Source organism: Alligator mississippiensis, chromosome 1 (assembly GCF_030867095.1).
Source record: "Alligator mississippiensis isolate rAllMis1 chromosome 1, rAllMis1, whole genome shotgun sequence".
NCBI classification, from domain to species: Eukaryota; Metazoa; Chordata; order Crocodylia; family Alligatoridae; genus Alligator; species Alligator mississippiensis.
This window is the reverse complement of record NC_081824.1, coordinates 299,607,466-299,630,673: the sequence shown is the minus strand read 5'-3', so window position 1 is coordinate 299,630,673 and position 23,208 is coordinate 299,607,466. Positions and strand designations below refer to the sequence as shown.

At 43.3% G+C, this 23,208-nt stretch overlaps 1 protein-coding gene and 1 long non-coding RNA gene across 4 annotated transcripts in view; one reads left to right on the top strand and one right to left on the bottom strand.

The window, feature by feature from the left end:
* The window catches only part of PDE9A (phosphodiesterase 9A), a 93,548-nt gene extending 72,757 nt beyond the window's left edge, over window positions 1-20,791 (bottom strand). Inside the window, exon 1 of the mRNA XM_019487182.2 lies at window positions 20,619-20,791. Coding sequence (XP_019342727.1) covers window positions 20,619-20,687 — 69 coding nt within the window. The 5' untranslated portion in view covers window positions 20,688-20,791. The remainder of the gene's footprint in view (window positions 1-20,618) is intronic.
* Window positions 13,555-22,265, top strand: LOC109283098 (uncharacterized). Of its 3 annotated transcripts, XR_009459092.1 has the most exons (4): window positions 13,555-13,663; window positions 13,841-13,911; window positions 19,564-19,628; window positions 21,627-22,265. It is a non-coding gene; the product is annotated as an uncharacterized LOC109283098 (long non-coding RNA). The 3 variants fall into 3 exon arrangements; XR_009459091.1 differs by lacking the exon at window positions 13,555-13,663 and having other exon boundaries at window positions 13,676-13,911; XR_002090140.2 differs by lacking the exons at window positions 13,555-13,663; window positions 13,841-13,911 and having other exon boundaries at window positions 15,382-19,628.
* Window positions 22,266-23,208: the final 943 nt, after the last annotated feature.

Here is a 23,208-nt window from a genome sequence, read left to right as displayed (position 1 = left end):
TGTGCTCTATAGCTGGAAGGTTTTGATCACCATCCCTTGTAAAATCTAGATTAAAGCCCTCCTTACTAGATTGGCCAGATGATGCCCAAAGATACTCTTCCCCGTTCTTGTCAGATGGATCCCATCTATTGATAGCAGGCCTCCTCCCAAGAACATCTGCCCATTGTTGAAGAAGCTGAAGCCTTCATGTCTACACCACTGTCTCAGACATGCATTCACTTCCATGATATAATGGTCTCTGCCTGGACCCTTGCCTTCCACAGGAAGAATTGACAAGAACACTGCTTGTGCTCCGACCTCCTTAATCCTCATGCCAAGAGCCTTGCAGTCACCTTTGATCTGCTCAGTGTCATTCCTGGCAGTATCGTTGGTGCTTGCACTGGTTTATGTTAGCTGGGCCCTGGCCCTTTGCAGAGAATGTAATATTTTTCAGTTGCACCCAGTTTCCTGTCCCTAAGGAGTCACAAAATGGAAATGCACAAAGGGGATGAATTCAAGTTCCTCAAGCAAATGTAACTCAGCTGTTTTTTAATATTTGAGCTTATAGCCTTAAAATGCTCTTGTAATGTAGTTTCTGTATGTAATTGCTTAGGTTTTCTTAAAAGAAAAGTCTGATCCCTCCCCCTCTTTCTGAAATTTTGTTACGTTGAACAGCATTCTCTCTCATGTGGCTCATCAGTAGGGTTGGAAGCTTTTGATTCACCACACAGACCTCTGCCTCTTGAACTAATGGAGTAAGCGATAGCAGTGTATCATAGAGGCTGTCAACCTCTATGTGGACCAACAGTATTGAGGGTAGAGACACTTTACTAGTGAGTTTCATTGGTATTTGCTGACAGCAAGTGGCTGGTAAGACCCAGGGTTCTAGTGGACACACTCTTTTACCAATTCCTCCTCAAAACACGATCTCCTCTGCCCAGTCCCATCCAACCTGCCACTATTTCAGTCCTTGTCAGTCTCTCATTCTTGTCACCTCATTCATCTCAATCTCCACTCCAAGGACTTTTCATCCCAGCCTCCTTACCCAGCCTGTCCCAGTCTCTCCTAAAACCTTTGCTTCTTCTCCCATGTCCTCACCTCACCTCACCTCATGAGTCCCATATTTCTTCCTTCCACAGCCCTACTTTAAAATAAAAATGAAAACAGCTTGAAATTCTCACTTAATCACCTGACTTTGGGAGCTTGGAATTTTAAGACATTTGACAGCGTGATTCTGCAGCACCTGGGATGTGTTACACCATTCTGCCTTTTCATTGAGATGTTAAACCACCCCATATCCTCTCTTATCCAAGGTCCAGGGACATTTAAAAGTCTTGATGCATTTTTTTAATGAGCAGAAGATGAAGTTTGTGACCACTGTGCCTTCCCCTCCCCTCCCCCCCCCCCCTCCCCCCGGCCGCAATGGCCTGGAGGATTAACAGATCAACTGATATCCATCTTACCTATTTTACAATTCATTCAAGTATCTAGATTAAATTCTATCAGGTTGTAGAATAAGTTCATGAAAACTTGAAGCAGCAATGAAGAGTTTTTTATCTGGGGAGAAAGTGGCATCAAGACCTATTTTGTCCTAGATGGTTGTTTTGATAATCACCACAGTAAGGGACTGAAGTTTATTAAAGTCCAGATGCAACCAGCGTAATAAAACACAGATTTAGTATTTTTAATCAGATCTAGTTATGACTGAAGCCCTACTATACTATTGAGGAGCTAGCCACTGAAATAGGCTGACAGGATATCATAAGCCCATTATTATTAACCACTGATAAATACAATAATTGAGAGGATGATATGAATTGCACTTGAACTCGGAATAGACTTGTGATGTACTTTATCAAATGCCTGGGCTTCTCATTCTGAAAATCAATTACTATTCCACGTTCAATCATTCTGGTCAATAAGATAAAAAAATACAAAAAGCATTAAAGGGTAGAAAGTCAATCTGGTTAATGAAGGGGAAAATAGGTTTTCAATAAGGATACATTTTTAGAAGTTTTCTTTTTTTCCATACAGTAATGAAAAACTGGTAAGCAAAACAAAGTCAGCCCTTAGAGATATTATGATTATTTGTAAGTGGCTCAGTGGCCGGATTCTTAAATGGTAGCCTTTCCAAATTAGATATTTTTACTTACATTTGATAAAGATTGATTTACATTTGTCACTGCATTTTGATAAGCAGTTAAAGACTTGAATGACTGTCCTTAACTTTTTCATTAGAGATCTTATGCTGCAAAAGTTTTCTTCTTCTGCAGTCTTTTTCCAATTGGCTTCTTTCTCTTTTAAAACAAAGCAACACCCTAGCAAACATTTCCCAGTAATATGAAATTAATTCTGTAATTACCTTTCTGTAATTCTCCACTGCAGGCAATGAGAATTTCACTGATGACTTCAATGGATTTTGGAGGGGAGAAGGAGGTGATGCTCACATGTGTACCATTGCTGGTTCCAGCACAGTTTGGGAAATGTATTTGTTCAACAACTAATTTTCTGTAAGGATATTAGCAATTGTTGCCACCCAACAGTGAGCTACAGCAGCAATTGACTTGCAAAGATCCCTCATCACTTTGCTGGCAGTTAATTTCCAATGCCAAGATGGTTAGTCATTACCCTGTAACGGTCTGACAGAGCACGTCAGACATCAGTAGCAACTTGTTCTAGAGTGGTAGGGGCTCCTTAATCTACATAAGAACATAAGAAGTACCATACTGGGTCAGACCAATGGTCCATCTAGCCCAGTATTCTATCTCCAACATTGACAGAAGTGGATGCTATAGAAAGCACTGAACTGGAGACATCACCTATCCCCTAGGCACTATTTTTGCTACAGTTCTTTTACACACAAAGGACATATTGAGACACTGTTAATAAAGTTGCACAAGGTAGAAGATGAAAGGGAAATCTTACCAACAACATTAAGTGAAGAACACACTAGGACCTCAGGTAGATCATCTACTCCAGCAGTTCACTGGAGGATGTGCATATTCTCCCAGAAGCATTTTAATAAGAAGAGACTTGAGTCAAATGTTATTGTTTGAATCAGTCAGTGCAGTACCAAAGCTGGCAGAGATGAATGAAGTGTTGCATTGCCAAATTGGTGATGAAGATCTAATACCATCCTGAATGCAGGCAGGAGGAACAACAAAAGCAACAAGGCTCTAGTCTCTCGTTCCCATTCGCATGTGGAGATTGTCCAAGAAGATATTCTTCTTTCTCTTGATGCAAGAGCCTGGCATCAAATGATAGATGAACTAGATGCTGGTTTTGCATGGAAAAATGTGTACAAGCTAAAAGGCCTACTTGAAAGATATTGCAGTTTAGTAGAAGATGAAGGTGGTGAATGTCCTCTGGCTACACTGAAGCAAATGAAACAAGAATTCTAATACTCTGCTGCAATTACATAGATGTACTGGTCCTTCTTTGATGGCATAATCTTGTGCTTAAGGCTTGGATGAAGAGAAGCAACTCAGTAAGATTCATTCCAGTTCAAGATATTATGTCAGAATTGCCTGACCCAGTTCATGCATCTCTAATTGGATTCTGCAGTGTCACTGGTTGTGACATCACCAGCCAGTTTGGTGGTTACACTAAGAAAACTGTTTGGAAAGTGTTTATTCAATATCAAGATCTATGGAAGATCTAGGAAGTAGGTTTAATGTTGATAAGGATTTATACAGTTGTGTAGAAAAGTTTGTTGTGCTGCTGTTTCAGCCATCAACATCTTTAACCCTTTTGGATGTTAGGGTGAAATTATGACATCAAGAAAAAGCTCTGGATAAACTTCTGCCTACATACAATGCCCTTGTGCACCATGCACATAGAGCCAATTATCAGTTTCATTTGGCATTAGTATCAGAGTATTGTGTACTAGGTTTTTTAATTATATTGAGTTGATACATACATGATAATGTGTCAGTCATGTGGGAATCCAATTCGGCTACCATGATGGAAATCTTACAATTAAGGTCTTCAGTTCATACAATGTTCGTTTCATCATTGGAATTGATTTTCTAACCCTACTGGGGGCTGAAATATTGACCAAAATGTGAATTTACAGCAGCCATCTTGGATTCCAATATGGTGGCGACACTTACTACTTGCCATATTGGCAACATGACTTTTCTGACATGCGTAGATCACCTCTACCTGAAACACACTGTTGCTTTTTGTGGCAATGAGTTGCCTCCAACAACAAAATCTTAGAGACCTTATTGGTCAATTTACACCTTACCATATTCATTACCCTCCCTGACATCCACCCTTACTGCTTTAGAGATGATTAAGGAAACATTTCCAACTGTTCTGTTCAACAGCTTGTAATATATATATTGTCAATGAATTTGTCTAGTTCCTTTTTTAGCCTGGCTATGCTACATAAGAAACGAAAAACTTAAGAAATAATGTGCAGTACTGGTAATGGAAGGTCAGGCAAGCTCCTCACACAGGTCAATGAAGATAGCTTTGTTCATGTTCAACTTCTGGAGTCACTCCTGGTCATCCAAGCTACATTGAGTGATATGATCTAATTACTTTCTGCCTCTGATTCTGCTTTAAAACTGTGGCCCAGGATAGAGGAATTCCACACTGATTAATTTGTGCATTAGGTCTCTCCACTGCCTGACATCTGCAACATAGTCTCCTCACCAAGGCCTGCCATCATCCTTTCAGGGTGACAAATCACTGCTAAAATATCCACCATCACATACCATGCCCTGCATCTACCTTGGGATTCATTAAAGTCAACAGCTGGAACAGCTCGTCATTCATAACAAAGGATCCATGCCTTGCCACTGAAGTGTCAAGTTAACAGAGTGGTTAAAATGAAGTGGCTTAGTTAACAGAGTTGGTCAGCTAAGATGGCTTCTGCACAGGGACTCAGGAAGGACAGACAAGTTCTTCCACAAGGTGCTGAAAAAAAAATCATCTATAGAATGGCACAGCTAAGAACCATGGCATGTGGCATGTGCCTCCAAAAGTCTGAGTGCCTTACACAAATAAGTATTACATCACCATGAACACTCATAGTTTCATAGTTTCTAGGGTCGGAAGGGACCTGAACAGATCATCAAGTCTGACCCCCTGTCCTGTGCAGAAACGAGTGCTGGTATAATACCCCAGCCAGATATCTATCCAACCTTCTCCTGAAGACCCCCAAGGTAGGGGAGAGCACCACCTCCCTTGGAAGCCCATTCCAGAGCCTCACAGCCCTAACTGTAAAGTAATGCCTCCTGATATCAAGCCTGAACCTACTCTCAATCAATCTGTGGCTGTTATTCCTTGTTATCCCAAGTGGTGCCCGGAGGAACAGTGCCTCACCTTTTTTCCGCTGGTCCCCTCTGGTGAGTTTATAGATGGCCACCAGATCCCCTCTCAGTCTTCTCTTTCGGAAGCTGAATAGATTCAGGCCTTAGCCTATCTTCATAGGGCCTGGCCTGCTGCCTCCTGACCATGCGAGTGGCCCTCCTCTGGACCCTCCCAAGGTTAGCCACATCCCTTTTGAAGTGCACTGCCCAGAACTGGACGCAGTACTCCAATTGCAGCTGACCAGCACTGCATAGAGGGGAAGGATCACCTCCTTGGACCTGCTTGTGATACATCTGTAGATGCATGGCAAGGTGCGGTTAGCCTTACTAACCACTTCCTTGCACTGGCGGCTCATGTCCATCCTGGAGTCAACAATGACTCCAAGATCCATTTCAGCTACTGTGTTGTTGAGAAGGGTCAGCTTATAGATGTGTTGCAGGTTCCTTCTCCCTAGATGCAGCACCTTGCACTTGTCTGCATTGAATTCCATTCTATTCTCATCTGCCCGCCTCTGTAACCTGTCTAGATCTAGTTGGATTCTGTCCCTCCCCACCAGTGTGCCTGCTTCTCCCTACATCTTTGTGTCATTAGCGAATTTGGACAGTGTGATTTCCACGCCCACCTTCAAGTCACTGATAAACATGTTGAATAGCACAGGCCTGAGGACCGAGCCCTGGGAAACTCCACTGCCCACATGCCTCCAGGTCAAAAACGACCCATCCACCACCATGCTCTGGGTGCAGAGAGTGAGCCATTGAGCCAATTTGCCACCCATCTGACTATGTAGGCATCGATGCTACAGTTGCCTAGTTTTTTTATAAGCATGGGGTGAGAAACAGTGTCAAAGGCCTTCTTGAAGTCCAGGTAGACAACATCCACCTCAATGCCCGCATCCAAGGACTTTGTGACCTGGTCGTAAAAGGAAACAAGGTTAGTCAGGCAGGATCTGTGCACAGTGAACCTGTGTTGGTTGCCCCTGAGCATTACCTCCCATGCTGGGCCCCCACAGATGTGCTCCTTGATAATTTTCTCAAAGGTCTTCCCAAGGACCGAGGTGAGACTGACTGGCCTATAGTTACCTGGGTCCTCCTTTCTCCCCTTCTTGTAAATGGGGACCACACTGGCCCTTTTCCAGTCCTCTGGGACCTCTCCAGAGCACCACGAATGATCATACAGCCATGCCAGGGGACTTGCTATGACTTCTGCCAATTCCCTCAGTACCTTTGGATGAAGAGCATCTGGACCTGATGATTTAAACACATCCAGCCCCTTCAGAAATTCTCTAACTAGATTGTTGCTGCCCCTAGGCATGGCGTCATGTCCCCTGAGCCTATCCGTAATCCTAGTGGGGGAGTTGTCCTGGTCCCTGCTCAGAAATATGGAGGCAAAGAACTCTTTGAAGAGATCAGCTTTTTCCTTTGCTGCAATCACCAGAATGCTAAGCCTGTCCTATAGGGGCCTCACGTTACCTGGTGCCTTCTTCTTACTCCCTATGTATTTGAAAAAGGACTTTCTGTTATCCTTAATTCTGGTCACCAGGCCTAGTTCCATCTCTGCCTTGGCCTTCCTAACCACCTCCCTGCAGTCACAAGCAATGGAGGTGTATGAACACTCATGCTCAGGATAGACATAGACCAACCCAAATGCTCAGACCTGTCTGCTGATCACCCAAGTTATCTCCGCAGGAAAGACATACCCCAAATCATGCAAAGATAATGCTCATGATGGGCACTAGATTGGCACCAGATCAAAGCCCTCTATATGTCCACAGAAATGAAATCACACAAGCACTGGCAATTCAGGTTGCTGCAGAATGCTCTAACAACACATATTAGTTGATCCATGGGACTGATCACTACATCTTAGAGCTGAGTTGAGCTGATATCTCCATTCAGTCACTAGTTTCTCAGTTAACACCATAAATATGGGTGACTATTGAGGTAATTTTGGTTATGTGGATTTTTGTCTGATGAGAACTAGCTTAGGACTGCTGGGGTCATTTCCAACAGGCCTTGCATTGTAATAACCATTGCTCACCATATTTTGGGGATGCATTTGAATCAGACACTTTGAAATAAAAAGTTTTGTGCTTTACTAGGTATTTTCATGCCTGTCCAGCTTCCTTCAAAAATGCTGTCACATATTTATCTATGTTTGACTCTTCAAACCAGACTAAACCAGGTCCCCCATTTTTATTCTGATTGATTCTTAACACCGGTCTAACAGTGAAGAGAAAGGGAGACAGCACACCCAGTCCTAGTTTGAATATTTCTGAGCGATTCTTTCAAGTTAACCAGATGCATATAAATTGTTATCTGAATCACTCATATGTGCCACAAGAGAAAAATATAATCCCCCAAAACACTGCAGACATTTGGCCTTCCACATTGTAGGGTTAACTTTTCAGTTTTTCAGTCCTGCTACTCCTTCATCTTTGGAGGAACTTAAGTCCACTACTTAGACACAGGACACATCTACAGAGGAGACATTTACTGCAGTTGCCTAATTAACTTTGCAGTAAAGTCTCAGTGGGCACTTCTAGACAAGACACTAATGGCACAGCAGACTAATTGTATTGGGCATTAGGGCTGTGTGAAACAGCACTGTTCCTTTTCAACTTCCATTTGGATGGGGCAATGTTTTGTTTCAAGTTTTGTTTAATTTCAAAAGTACTGTTCTGTTTCATTTTGTCAAAACTGTTTCGCTGTTTCATCCATAGGCTATAATGGGGAAATACAAAACTGCCTATAACTTTGTCATTTATTGCCTGATTCAGATGAAACTTGCAGGGATGGTAGCCCCTTCTAAGGCCATAAAGTCTGCCAAGTTTTGAGGAGATAGGTTTAGTGGTTTATGGGAAAGTGCACCTCAAAGTCTTGAAAGCAAAACTCGTGTCACGTGTGTCTGTTAAGACACAGCAGGGTGAAAACTGAAGGCTTGCTAGGCCCTGCTGAGTCCATGGAGACTGCCAGCATTCAAGGAGATAGGTGCATGGGTTTCTGGGAAACTGCACCTCAGGCTGCTGACAAGCAAAACTCATGACATGGGTAACACTGTGTGTGTGTGTGTGTGTGTGTGTGTGTGTGTGTGTGTTAAGGCGCACCCTCACTGGTGCTGGGGCCTCTACACGACATGGTAGTGTGCCCCAATGAGATCTCCTCCTCCCCTACAGCCTCATCTCAGCCCACCACTTTAAATGACAATAGGTATAAAATAACTTAGTGAGCAGCACAGTAGCACCAGCAGAATCTCAGGCAGACAAACTGTTAAAGAGCCTTTCTTTCCTCTCCTGCAGGAGCTTCTTTTCTAGCATGTGTGTTAAGTCATGCCCTCACTGTGTGACTGTGTGTGTGTGTTAAGGTATGTCCTCACTAGCGCTGGGGCCTCTACATGACACGGTAGTGTGCCCCAATGAGTCCTCCTCCCCTACAGCCTCAGTCCAGTCCACCACTTTAAATAACAACAGGTACAGGCAACCCCCACTTAACACTGTTTCACTTAGCACTATTTCACAATAACTCTCATTTTAAATTGATACCTGGTTTCACTTAGTGCTCATCGAGTTTCATTATAACGCTCTCAGTCCCCATCTTGGGTCATTAAAAACAATCGCAGTCACCATCTTGGGTTGTCAAATACTTTTGGTTTTGCTTAACGCTCATTTTGTTTAACACTCAGTTTTTCAGAACCAATTAAGAGCACTAAACAGGGGATGCCTGTAATAACTTAGTGAGCAGCACAGTAGCATCAGTAGCATCTCAGGCAGCCAAACTGTGACAGAGCCTTTCGTTTCTTCCTTGCAGGAGCTTCTTCTCCACTCTCCCTGTCAGCCCCAGCCCTGGGGCTTAGATGTGTCCAGAGCTCTGCGTCCTTCCGGTCAGCTGACCAAGGACAGGTGCTAGGGGTGTTGGTTTAAGGACATGGCACTGGCAGACAAGGGCCTTTAGGTCAATCTGGTATATTTTAGCAGGCCAACTGAATAGTTAGAGAAATGTATCTTAGCAAGCTTTCAGGTTGAAAAACCCTTTGTCAGGTTGAGAAAGCACCTGCAATTGGGTGTGTGTGTGTGTGTGTGTGTGTGTGTGTGCTGTTCCTGAATGGAAAGAATAGTAAGGAAGCCAGAGGCTGGGGGGGTGGGGGGTAGGGGGTAGGGATGTAGCAGCACAGGTAAAAGTGGAGAGGTACCTGGGAAGTCAGATGTCTGGCAGGTTGTAGTGTGCCATAAATCCAATGTTTATACTGAGTCCATGAGTTTCTGTACCTACTGCCTAGGAGGCTGATGAAGTGAAGTTCATAGGCTCAGCTCTGAAAAGTGGTTTGTAAATTCAAACAAGCAGCGAACCTTGCAAACCTAACCTCATCACCAGAAGCCAAGTTCCTACAGCTCAAAACACAAAATCTGCCAACAATCTCCAGTACCCCCACAAATTGCACACCAGAATCTATCAAAGACAACAAACCCCAACTACCCGTGAGGGCACATTTCTCACAAAAAAACACTCTGTCTCCAGTCTCTCAGGCCTGATCCTGAAAGGGAATTTATAAATCACTTTTCACAGCCTATGAACTTCACTTCATCAACCTCCTAGGCAGTAGATACAGAAACTCATGGACTCAATATAGACTCTGGAATCCTATATTCTAAACTCACGGACTCAATATAGACATTAGAATTAATCTACTTCACATTAGCATCACTTAAAAAGCATTCGTTGGTGCTAATATGCAGTACTGCTGATTAGGGTGCATGATCACAGGTACTAAACTTAATGTGCCATAGTTACAGCACATTAATGAATGCATAGATGCTCCCAGTGCCCACACATATAGCCCTATTAGGCCACAGTAAACTAATAAACACCACCATAGGTTAGTACTTGTAAACACAAGTATGGTGGCATTATTTAGTGTGCTGCAATGCACATGTAGATACTGATGAGGTTGGCTCGGGCATGAGGGTATTTCAGTGAAGGGGCTGCCTGCTGGCTACACACAGTGGAGCACCCTCATACCCCAGCCAGCCCCAACACTGGAGCACCCTTGTGCCCCAGTCAGTCCCTCTACAGCACATTGAGCTGCGTCAGAGCTGGCTTGTCCCATCTGGCTCAATGTGCTGAGGTCCTGGGTGTACGTGCAAACATGTCACCTGGGAGCTATAACCTCCAGCGTGAACTGCACTGGAGTTTATTGCTACATGTTAATTGCACGTGTAGATGTACCCAAAAAACCCAATTGATCAATATCCTCTTTATAACAACTCTTTTTGTATTTGAAGACTGCTGTCAAATCCCTTGTCAGGCCTTTCTTCTTCAGATTAAATAATCCCTGTTCTTTCAAACTTTCCTCATGCATTCTAGACCTCTAAGTCTTTGCACAGTCATCTTAATAATCCTCCAAGAAAACCAGGATATAGTCATTTGGTTTAAGCACAGATAGTACTCTGTTTGATTCTGAGAATAACATGAAGAAAGAAAAAAACCCCAGTGAATAAGGAGACAACTGAGATTTTTTCAAAGTGGAAATAATATCATGATGAAGCGTGTGATATACGTGCAGTAGGACAGTGACTCTGTGCAAATGTTTCTGTACTGGTCTGTGGGTCATATCCACAATGCTGACACTCAGGGTTGATGATTTTTTTTGGGAAAGTTCTGCACTATCATCCTTTATTTAAGGGACCTTTCTACCCTTAATCTTTCTCTCTCTCTTTCTCTCTCTGGTGAATTGACAAAGATTTCATAGCACTTTTTGATAACAGTAGAGGTAAATAACCTTGGTGACTTGGCCAACATTTTCTCCCAGTGAAACATATTTTGTATTCATGATTGTGCAGGGGCCATTGCTTAAGGGTACAATAACTACTCTGATTACATACACAGTCTCTGCTCTACTGATTTATAATTACCAGTACTGTATATTTCTCTTTAGGATACTGTAAGAAAGAAACACCGCATATAAACCCAATTTCTGTTCTATATTTATTCATTGGCTTAGCTCATTTAGTTGTGTGCACGCATATCCAGAATTCTCTCTTTTGTTGATTTTTCTTGTTAATTGGATTTGGATCAAGTTTGGTTCCAGCATTTGAAATTTTTTCCTGGTAAAATTCCTAATTGAGTCATGCAAAAGATATTTTCAAAGCAAACCTGTCCTTGGCTTCCAGTCCTTTCCTTGCTAATCTCAGCCTGTCATATCTGACACTGCTAGCATACATACAAATATTTTTCAGCCAGTGTTTAAGACCATTGCTGAACAGCATGGAGCCTGTATCCCTTCACAACTATCTAAAATACTAATGACTGTGAAATGACACTGAAGCATGTCTTGTTATAAAACATGCATGGGTTCTTGTGCTACACTTCCTGTGAAAAATGTGCCTGCACAGCTTTAACAACTCTTACAGAAGAATTTTGAACTGCTGAATAAGAAATTTGCTGTGACATTTCTCTCATCCATGCAGGGGGTTGAACCAAATGACCCTTGTGGTCCCTTCACCCCATGATGCTGTAATCAATTTTTCCTTTCCAGTGACCCTTTAATGGCTGTATCACTGTGAAACAGGATGCAAGGCACTACAGTACCGCCTTGCTGAAAGCACTGGGAAGGAGCTTTCTTTTTAAATTTGGGAGCAAACTGGCCTTCTAATGAAGCTAACAAAGTAACAGTAAAATTCACTTTTATCAATTATTTTTCTCAACATTAGGGATAAGTCCTATCTCTAACCCCAGATCTAAACATCTTCAGTTTCACGGTGGTGGATGGAATTTTATAGATCTGAGCCTGGTAGGCAGAGCTGACCTCTATCTAAGATATCAGTCAATGCTCTTTCATTTCTTATACTAATTAATAGTAGATATTTGAGCAAGTCTCTTCACTTCTCTGGGCCTTACGTGTCATGTAAAAAATATTGTGTGTGATTCTCTGCCTGATTCGTGCAAGTGTAATTAATTAAGAGTTAGGGAGAAAGTGTGTGTTTGTGTAAGGAAAAGAAACATGCCATCTATCTAAGAATTTAAATTCCAAAAGAGACTTTTCACATAGCTCAGACAGAGAGGCATGCATTTGTTCTTTCTCTCTTGGGGACCAGAGATCTATAATTTCATGGACTCAAAAGCTCAGCTCACATGGCTTGAGGACATTCATTTTAACGTGGTGCACAGATGAAGAGCAAATGGTTGTTTTCCTAAGGATAGTACTCAATTCGGAAGTGAAGCCCAGAAGCCAGAAAAAGCCTCAGACTATCAAAATACACAACTCTTTGATAAAATGTGCTTTTAGTCCTCTGCTGCTAATAAGCAGAGTGAGTGGTTTGGAAGCAATATCTCCAGATTAAACATTAGATAAAGAGAGGGTATTTTGCATGGCAGTGCCCACTGGTACATGAAAGCTCCAAGCCTCATCCCAGATCTAAGCTGAGGGATTCCTTGGAAAAAAAATAAGTGTGTTACAGAGGTGGGGTGTTCTGTCACTAGGAAGAGGGAATGCTCTCTTTGCTTAGTTTTGTGGTTGGTCTAGGAAACAACGGGCAGGTCTACACAAGATGCTTAATGTGCAGTAGCCTAATAACATTGTGTAGTAGCACACTGGGCTAAAAAACATGCTAATATACTACTGTGCAGTAGTATTAAGCTGCTGCAGAACAAGCGTCACTAAAAAGCCACTACTGGCACTACTGCGCAGTCATTCTAGTTACTGTGCATTTAGTTAGTACTTCATTAAGCAAGTACTAAATTAAATGCACAGTAACTACTGTAGACATACTACTGTAGACATGAACATGTAGACATACTCAAAACAACATTAATGAGAGTCTAATGCAATCCTTTTGGCCAGAAGACTGGTGGCTATAACATGTCTTGAAAGTGTATGGAAGACTCTAAGAAAAATCTGTGGTGACAGCTCACCTGGAGAAAAAGAAAGAGCATGATCGTCATTTCAAGGATGTTGAGAAAGTATCATCTTGTGTTACAACACATTTCCTTTCACATCTCTACAAAGACTATTTAAAACCATTCTTACTCAAGATGTTCACTCTAGTCTATAGACACTTTAACAGGACTGGGTAGTTTTAGCATGTCCATTTCCTCCATTACCAACTAGGCACCAAGAACATCAATTAGCTGAATTAGATGAAGCCTGAGTCATGGGATTAGATAAATCAGGGCTGTCCAACTGGCAGCCCTCAGGCCACATGCTGCCCACAAAGGGTTAAATTGCAGCCCCTGTGAGAGCTCCTGGCCGCTGCTCCCCACAGTGCTCTGGCTGAAGAAGCAGCTGGGGCTTGCAAGCTCTCTCTCTCTCTGGCTTCCCCACCCCAGGGCCTGTAGCATTGAGGAAGTCCATGGCCTGGGACACCTGTGAGGTGCAATGCAGTGGAGAGCCCATAGCCAGGGAGGAGGGCTGTGTGAAGCTTCGGGTGGTGATTCAATTCGGCAGAGATTCGGCCTGATTTAGTGGCTGAATCTCTGAATCTGAATCGAATTAGGGGACTGATTTAAAGGTCTGAATTGATTCAGAACTCTCCAAATCTTTTCCAAAGATTTGGAGAGCTTTGAAGATTTGGGCAGTCCCCGCCTGCTGCAGCAGAGAGCTGTGGCCGACTCCCAGCTGGTAAGTAGGGGGCAGGGGATAGGGGGCTGGGGGAGGGGACCATGGAGGGACCCCTGCCAGCTCCCCCTGCTCCCCCAGCCCCCTGACCCCCACCCACTCCCCCACGGCTGCCCCTGTCTGCCCCAGCTCCCAGCACTTGTTAACAAAAAGCCCCAGCTCACCAGATGCTGCTGGGCAGGGGACTATCCCTCCTTCCCCCTACTGCCCCATGCTGCATAGGGGCTCTCCATGAGCTCCCCAATCCTCCCCTTGCTCCCCTAGCGCCCCCCCCCAGGTCAGCTCTGGCTCTTTAAGAAAAAAATAAGAGGAGAAAAGCCTCAGACTCACTGCTCCTGTGGCAGCCTTGGGGCTTCAAGGGCTCATGCAGAGCCCCCCAAGGGTTGCAGGGCAGTGGGGGGCAGCGGGGATCACCCCCACCAGCAGAAGTGGTGTGTTCAGGGTTTTTTCAGGGTTTTTTTTTTTCCTTAAAGGGCTGTAGCTAGCCCCGGTAGGGCATCCGTGGGGGGGTTGGGGGAGCAGGGAGGGTTGGGGGGCTCATGCAGAGCCTCCCATGCAGTGTGGGGCAGTAGGGGGAAGGAGGGATAGCACCCTGCCCAGCAGCATCTGGTGAGCTGGGGCTTTTTGTTAACAAGTGCTGGGAGCTGGGACAGGTGGGGCAGCCATTGTTGGGCTGGAAGAGGGGTGGGGGATGGGTCGGGCCGGGCCTGGCTGATTCAGGGATTCAGAGATTTGGCAGCAGCCGAATCTCCGAATCAGATTCAGCCAAATTGAACTGGGACAGTGATTCGAATCACCGAATCGAATCGAATCATTGTCCCCCAAATTGGCCAAATTCGAATCCGAAATGAATACTAGCTGCTTCACACAGACCTACCAGGGAGCTTAAGGTGAGGCAGGGCACCTGATGCAGTGGGGAGCTGGGGAACAGGACCACTTAGGGGCATGATGCTGGGTGGGGTGGGGGGTGGGGGGCTGGTGAAGGAAGAGGAAGGGGGAGGGGGCATGCAGTACCACCCCCAGCCACTTAGAAATTGGACAGCTGTGAGCTGAGTTAGATCACTGACTAGATTCAATGTCTCTGCTATTTTTCAGTCTGTTGTCATCATCAGGAGCCTACCATTAGTAATTATTGCCCTGGTCCTGCAAATGATTATTCATATGCATAACTGTACTTGCATGTGTAGCTGTATAGGACTATGCATGAGTATAAAGCATGTGCAAGTATTGGACAGATTGGGGTCTTTATTGGCAGCTTTTATCAGGAAAAATAATTTACCAGACGGATCCAACCATCAATCTGTTGTCTTTTCTCTGTTATTCCCTTTTCAAATCTAATTAGCAGTTTTATAAAGTCTGAAGTATTAAATGAAATTGTGAACTTTGGAACTCAGGTAGGTTTGCAATATTTTAGGTATTTATTATATAGTTACTTCTGATTTTATTAAAAAGGTAACACAATATTTTTTACTCTGTGATATTTAAACTGATAGTGTGAGAGCAAAAAAAAAAAGATCTAAGCTTTTTTTTGTGTGTGTGCTCATCATGAGCTTCTGGCCAAGAGGAACAATAGCTTTTGATGTTTCAGTGTCCTGCTGTGCAGGTCAGGCTTTAGATCAGTGCAGCTGAGACTAAGTTTAGGCTGAATCGTATGGTTTAAAAAATATGTGTTTTTCTTTTTTAGTATCCAACCCTCTTGATCCCTTTCTTTGATCTAACTCAGTGGTCCTCAACACTTTTAGACTCAAGGCTCCCCTTGGAAAACTCCAGCTTTTAGTTTTCACTTGTTTTTTGGCTACAGAAAAATAATGAGTTCGCAGAATGTTTTTAACACTATGGATTTCTATTTGGCACCTCTGGGTTTATCTTGTGAACCACGTTTGCACACCTAACAGTGCCAATATTGCCTGAAAGGATCTCAATGCAGCCCAGAGTGCTGCGACCCTCTGGTTGAGAATCACCTGTGTACATGGCTAGAAGGATTCAGGCATCCTTCACTTATTTTCAAAACAGGAACAAACATGAGCCTAAGTGGTTCCTTTGGAACCTGGACATAGGCAGTGGTCTTTGCTTTCCCAGTGAATTCAGCCTATGTGCCCTCCCACCTTTCCATTCCAGCTACCAACTGGATGTTGTTTAAGGACATTTAAAAAAATCTTCAGTTAAATGAGTTTCCCATTACCTGCCACTATTCATTATACTTGGAGTAAAATCACTCCACCAAGACATTAAAAATGAGTCACAGCAGCCACCCAGCTGGGAATGTTGCCATTAGGCAGTCATGCTTTGAAGCCAATGCCTCTGCAAGGATAGAATAGCCCCTACTGATGTGCAAACTGTGCTGCAGCTTCTGTGTGCAGAAATCACTGGCAGAATTGTGCCATTTGTAGCTTGCTAAGCAGCAGCAGCACCTTTGAAGCAACCACAATTAGGAATTTTGTTTTAAAACTGAACAGCTTGAGGAAGAGAGAAGACTGCGTCTCCGGATTTGGATTTGGATCAGGTTTTTAACCATTGTGGAAGACCCTGCGGGGTCTTCAGGTTTTACAGAAAACTTGACTGGGCAAATGAAAGCAGCCTTCAAACCCTGCGCCTGCATGTGGGCTGTGTTTTTTGCCTGTTTCTAAGGGTAATTGAGAACAGAGCAAAAGAGAACAGAATCTGTGTGGAGTCAACTGCACACATGAAACAGAGCCAGTTTTTACACTGGCTGTTTTCTATCTTTCCCATGAAAAACAGCATGGGGATGGAAGGGGAGGGCACAAACACATTTCCCAATTGTTTTTCCTATGGGCACGTTTGTAGCATAGAGGGAGGCTTTGTAACTTCATCTTTTAATTTACTGCATCTCTGTGGTAGAGAAGTGCCTTCAAAAATCACAGAGCACTTGTTTCTACAGATACGCACCCACTTTACTTGAGGACTGATAAGAAAGGCATCTCATTGCAATTCCATTTTGAATACCAGTGCTAAGAGTAAATTAGCTCCTCAAAGTAGATTTTTTTAGAGTTGTGGCTCAAGTCCCATCTGTAAATAATAGAGGTTTGGTCTCATCCCTTGAGCAAACTAGGTATGAATATATCTGCTTGTCCTCTCAGTTCGCATCTTGTTCTACTCCTATTGAGGAAGGTAGCCAGTCAAGTAGGTCTCCCTCTTGTCTTCTCCCATCATGCCTCATCATTTCTTTCAATTGCCAGTTCACTGACATTGCTTGTTTGAAGTTTTCTTCCCATTGGCTGTGAGCACTGTTCCCCTGCTTGGTACTCACAGGAATGAAGTCTGTCTCACTCATTTAATCCAGGGGTAAAAACACATTTTCCCTTCTTCCATTCTTTACCAGTCCCGTAAGAAACTCTGGCTTGGAACTTTATTGTGTTGTCTGTTCTCCTGGGTACCATCTGGTGAGAATAATCACCTGCTTGGAGATATCACAGCAGTAATAGCAGAGGTTAGACGTGGAAGAGACTTGTTAGATCATTAAATCCATCCTCCTGCCAGGGTGAAGAACATCCCTTACTGGTGATGAAATTCATGTTCATCTTCTGATCTGAGTCAAAGGGCTCTCTTTAAAAGGAACAGGTATTTTTGATAAAATCAGCATAGCAAACTATTACATCTGAGAAGAGTGCACATACAGAGATACCTTTCTGTGTTGTCTTCTGTCCAGGGCTTGAGAGGGCAAAGGCGATTTGTAGCTTTGCACTGCCTGGATTCTCAAGGCTGCTAGGAGCTCGACTCTGACTTAGGCTGTCTAGGAATGGCTTCCAAGGGATCGTTCTACTATGTAGTAATCTGCGTAGGGAAGAAAGGCTCTGGCCACAGTTCTTGTTCCCTTCATCTGAGAGCAGCATGGGATTTATTTTGTTGCAGCTGCAATCCTAGCTGCTTAAACTTAGTCCACACCTACTTCCTCTGCTACCAGAACTTCTGGGGGCAGGCAGCAGCTACCTCCACCAACCCATATGAGCATGTGCATCTCCATGGGCTCCTATAGCAGCTCTGTTCAGCTCTCAGCAACTGTGGACCTTAGGAAGGCACCTGCTGCTGAAGGGACTGTGCCACTTCACAGAAAGGTACACCAAAAAATCTACATGCACCTTCTGCCTGCTGTTGGATGGCAGCAGAAGCCCAAGTCTGCTTGGCAGTGGTAATTTAACTGTGCCCGCAGTTCTGCCCGCTCAGAGGAACTTCAATTCATAGATGTACACCGCTGTCTGGTTCTGGATTGCTCTCCCTTGGACCAGCGTAAATGAGGAGTAATTCCACTGAAGCCAACAGGGTCTTTCAGTGTAAAACTAATCTGAGTTGAGAATCAGGACAAGCCAATGCAAAAGTAATCATTTTAAATTTCCCTCCACTATCAGGAAACCTGGCATAGGCACTGACTGGTTTTTGCCAGTGGGCACTTTCTGTTGTTGTTGTTTTAATTCCCATGTGAGCCCCACACATGCCCAGAAGAGGCAGTGTGGTAAGTCAGCCTGGCTCACCTGATGTGACTTGTGGGTGTTGAGCACCCGCTATTTTTTTTTCGGTGGGTGCTTGAGCCCTAGAGCACCCATAGAGTCGGTGCCAATGGATCCGGGAGAAAACACAATTACTAATGCAAGTCTAATTTAGACCAAAGCATCAGAGTTGAGGATATTATCTCCTCCCCCAGTGCTCTAGGTACCCACCAGCATTGCTTTTTGAAGGATTTGTGTTTTTACAGTACATCCAACTTATGTGGTGCTATTGCAGTACTTCCATCATAAGACAGCAGTGCACCACAAATTATATATAATACTATTATCATTATTATTATTATTATTATTACCACCACACGTATTTGAAATATCTAGTCTTAACATGTAGTTAAATCCTTCCAGGTTTCAGTAATTTTATAATGAAGAACATATTACAGTAGTGAGTTAAATAAGTGGCTCAGCATTAGTTTAGTGAATTTCCTCTAGAAATCACAAATCCCACATTCCTTGGAAAATTAAGGATTGCTTTCTTTTAATTATGTCTGAACTGAGGAGGCATGAAAGTCTGTGATATGCCCTGCTTGCCCCCGAAAGAACCCCATTTACTCTGTATTTTTATTGCTGCAGTTTTCCCAAACGTTGCACAGGCGGAATTTCTCATCTGACAAATGAAACAGATAACATTTATTGAGCAAAACTTAGATTGCCCGGGTGTACATTTGCTGTTTCATGCAGTCAATGCCTCTCCTGTATTTAGCAATATGAATACTCTCCAGAGACCAACTCTGGGGAAAGCTCATTTTTTTTTAGGTGGAGTAGGTGACAGAAAACATGATTTAGTAATATCATGTAAATACTCAGGATTATTTTTTAAATAAGCAAACATTTAAATTTTAATTTTGAAGGGTGCTATGGAACATTGCACAAGCAAGTGTCATTTTCTTGGATTATTAGTTAACTAACTCTGGTAAGTCATGACAAAACATAAGCAATCCCTCTTGTTTAATAGAGCTTAGCTGCTCCTTTTTGCTAGCTATGAAATGTTCAGAGCAGCTTTCAGTTCAAAGCCCAGAACTGACAAAGTGGTGTTGAGCTCTGGGGAGATTTTGATTACCCAAGGTTTTATTCTGACTACATTCTTCTTTTACTTGTATGCTCCATAATCCTGCCTCACACTGTAAAACAACTTAAGTCTCATAGTTGACCAGCAGTCTAAGGAGGAGCATCACAAGCAGAGGAAATACTGTGGATAAGACAGTGAGTACTTACTAAATTATTCTTTTTCTTATGGATGTGAAATGTATTGCAGAGGAGGAGGGGAGTGGATGACTTGCTATTTCTTGCCAAATAGGAAGTTGAGTCTGGGTGAAATAATAATGTAAAATAAATTTTTAGGAGATGGATACTATGGAGTTTGTAAGCCAGTGCCGGAGTACTCTTCACTATCTCACTGCTTTTTACTATATTAAATGAGATACAGTGTTTGATTTGGAGCTGAAAGATGCTCAAAGTGGGATTAGTATTTATGTGCACAACAGATGTCTAATATGCTCCACATATTATGAGCTGTATATTTTTCACAGTCAGTGGACCTATTCTTCAGGGCAGGGACTGCCTCTTTCTCTATGTCCTGTACTGCACTGAATACATAATAAAGAATAATACCTAAAGTTTTATGAAAAGTTTAATGATATAAAGAACCTAACAAATATTACTGAGACCCCCCCAAAGCACTACTGCGATACAAACGCATAATATAGAGTAATAATGAAATCTGTTCCTAACCATTTAAAATATATATTAACATGCCCTACCATTTAAATTCTTGTGATGGTTAATAGCAAAATAATGCAACACCTCTGGCTTTCCACTGACTTCCTCACAAGAAGAGCGCGGAAGTATTTCTCCACGTGCAAAACTTTGCACAAACACAAAATGTTGCCCTTGTTGGGGCATCCTGAAAGGTTATTCAAATGGGAATTCACAGATGTCCCCTGAATCCTTGTAGCCAGAACCCTAACCTTCTCAGAGACTTCTGTCTCTCTTTTTCTAAACATATTAATTTTGCAAAACAGAAGTAACAAAAGACCAGTTGGCAAAGAGAGTCCAAACCCATGCTGGAGCTGAATATACGCCCAATTAGAGCTCAAAAAGTCTATAACAATGTTAATGGTAAATGCAGCCTGTCAATGCTGCTGCTGCTGCAATCTGACAGAGACACGAGTTTGTGAAAAACGATACAAGTACCTTTTGAATTCTTCCATCAATATCCAAATAAATACACTTGGGCCGGTAAGTTGAGGAGCCAGATCCCATCTTGCTAGAGTTGAACTTTTACTGGACTTTCTGAATGTCAAATATAGCAGGAAAAAGGGCCAGCCAACCAAAGATGAGCTACCAGTTCCTGATACTTAAGTGTCTTTGCTCTTTTATGTACCACATCCTCATGCTATGAAGGTCCCTCCTCTAACATGCATGCATTTTGCTGTGTCTGTGTCTCTGTACCACCTCCTGGTAATTTTTCTTTCCTCTGGCTCCACTGCCTTGGACAAGGGAAAGACAGGCTCCAGGTCCTATCTCCAAGTGCCCTCATGATTCCCATAGCAACCTCCTTCTGGCTTCAGAGCTGGAAGGCTTTGGGCAATCAATCTGTAACTGCTCTGTTGAGTGGGGTTGATTAGCTGCTTTCTGCACAAAAGACAAAGCAGCACATATCAGTGGGAAAATCCTCTCTATTAGATCGCAGTCAATGTCACTCCTTTTTTCTTTTGCTGAAATGGGGGCAGGACCATCAATTGAAACCTAGCTTTTTGGTAATCTTTCTGCATGATTTTAAGTAGTGAGACAGGCTCACAGCTGCACTGGCTGCTGAAACAATCTTCCTAGAAACACATTGTAGCCTGAGTTGAGTCTACCTCCCTCAAAATTTAGGCAGTTTCATTGACATAACCCTCCTGTTATCACTGTATAGAAAGCAAGAGAAAGGGGACAAGAAGCTGCCATAATAAAATATAGATCCACATAGAAAACACAGAGCATGCCTGCTGCTGGTGCTCAGTGTCCTAAATGCCACCTCCTCCCTAGAAATAATTCTGTATTTAAGGAAATCTGAAGTGCTGGGGGGAATGGGTATTATATTATTGAGCGTGTGCTCTAAAAATGGGCAGGATTGCTACATTTGCTATTTGATTCAAAGTGAATACCACATGCCATCTGCTGAATGTCTATATTATTTTGCATTGTCTGTGCCTGTAGGAAACCAGAGCTCTGGGTGGTAATGGGAAGAGAGTTGTACAAGCATCATTTCCTTGGACTTCACAGAGAAGACCACATCAGAAAGGCTGCAAGCATATTGTTCTGCTGGGAATAGCTCATTAGGCCACCGTTATTTCTAAGTGCTTTCTGCAGCTTGTACTGCTTCTGCAGCTGAATGAGCAATAAAATATCTCATGGTCTCTTTTGTACAGTAGCTTGTGGAAGATCTGAAGCAGTGGATGTACTGAGGGCCTGCTTCCACCTCCCTTACTCACATGGATGCCTTGTTATGTGTGCTGATGCTAAAAGGGATTTTGCGCATACTCAATAGTACAAGTGGCAGAATCAGCACCCCCCTGGTTATAGTCACAAGAGAGACTTCTGTGCGGCAATACCTATCTTCATTTCCACCGAATGAGATTCATATCCCTGAGTGGCCTTCGCTTTAGCCAACAAGATGAGTGGATAGCTGCTTAAATGAGTCAGTCAGGAAGTCTGTGGAATGGAGCAGGATGTGCACCTCGCATATGGTTGATGACTGTATGTAAATTTCCAGACAATCCATAAAAAAAACAGAGTAAAAACATCTGTCTGTCCATAAAAAAATGGAGCTGTCCATAAAAACCTGGGGAACAGTGAGCTTGTGTGAAGATCTGTCATTACCATCAGAATAAGGCTAGATTCAAATGTCAGAAGACAAATTGATCAGAGCAGCACCACCTGGTATCTAAGTGGGAATGCAGCTTGGCCCTTTGTAGGGAATTGTCTGCCCCTTCCCCACTCCTACCCCAGCCATATGCTGCTGCTGCATGTCTCAGCTGCCACCTGCCTGTAATGGCTGCTCAGTGCTCACCTCAAAGGTATTCAGGGTTGTGCAGTCATGGGCCAAGCAGGACAGAGCTGTTGGGCTAGGATGGAGCTGAAAGGTTTGGGTGGTGGGGAGAGGTGGCAGGCTGGGGTTATGTTCGGGGTAGGTGGGGGGGGAATTAGGGTAGTGTTGAGGTTATCAGGGTGAATAAGGGGACCTCTGGACTGGGGGGAGCATGGTATAAAATCATTGCTGCAGTTAAGCAGGGTTGCCAAACCAAGAACATATTTTTACTGACACTCTGCATACTTTTTACTGACAGCCAAACGTTTTTATTGGGATTGATGTTAAACCCCTGAATTTGAACTCAGCCTTTCTAAGTGCTATCCAGGGCCTAGCAGCAGTGTTACATTTATATTAGGTAAAACATACATTTGTAAAAACATATCAGTTGAAAAGTTTGGTTGCCTATAAAAAGCTTGCGAATTGCCAGTAAAATAAAATAAATCTTGTGTTGGTAACCCTGGCCTTACCTCTCAGTGGGCACATCTACATGTGCAATAAGTGCTATATGTGTTTACTCCACCATAATTTACTGCAGAGTAAACTCACCCTGGGCAAGCATCTACACTTGCAGGCATTTGGGAGCAGATTTGCTGCTTATGGAAGTAGCCTGCTCCCAGCCTTCTCTGGTCCCACACTGCCCCTTTACAGCAGCCAGAGGGAACTGGAGGCTCTGGCCACAGCTACCTAGGGCCAGGGGCCATCTTCAAA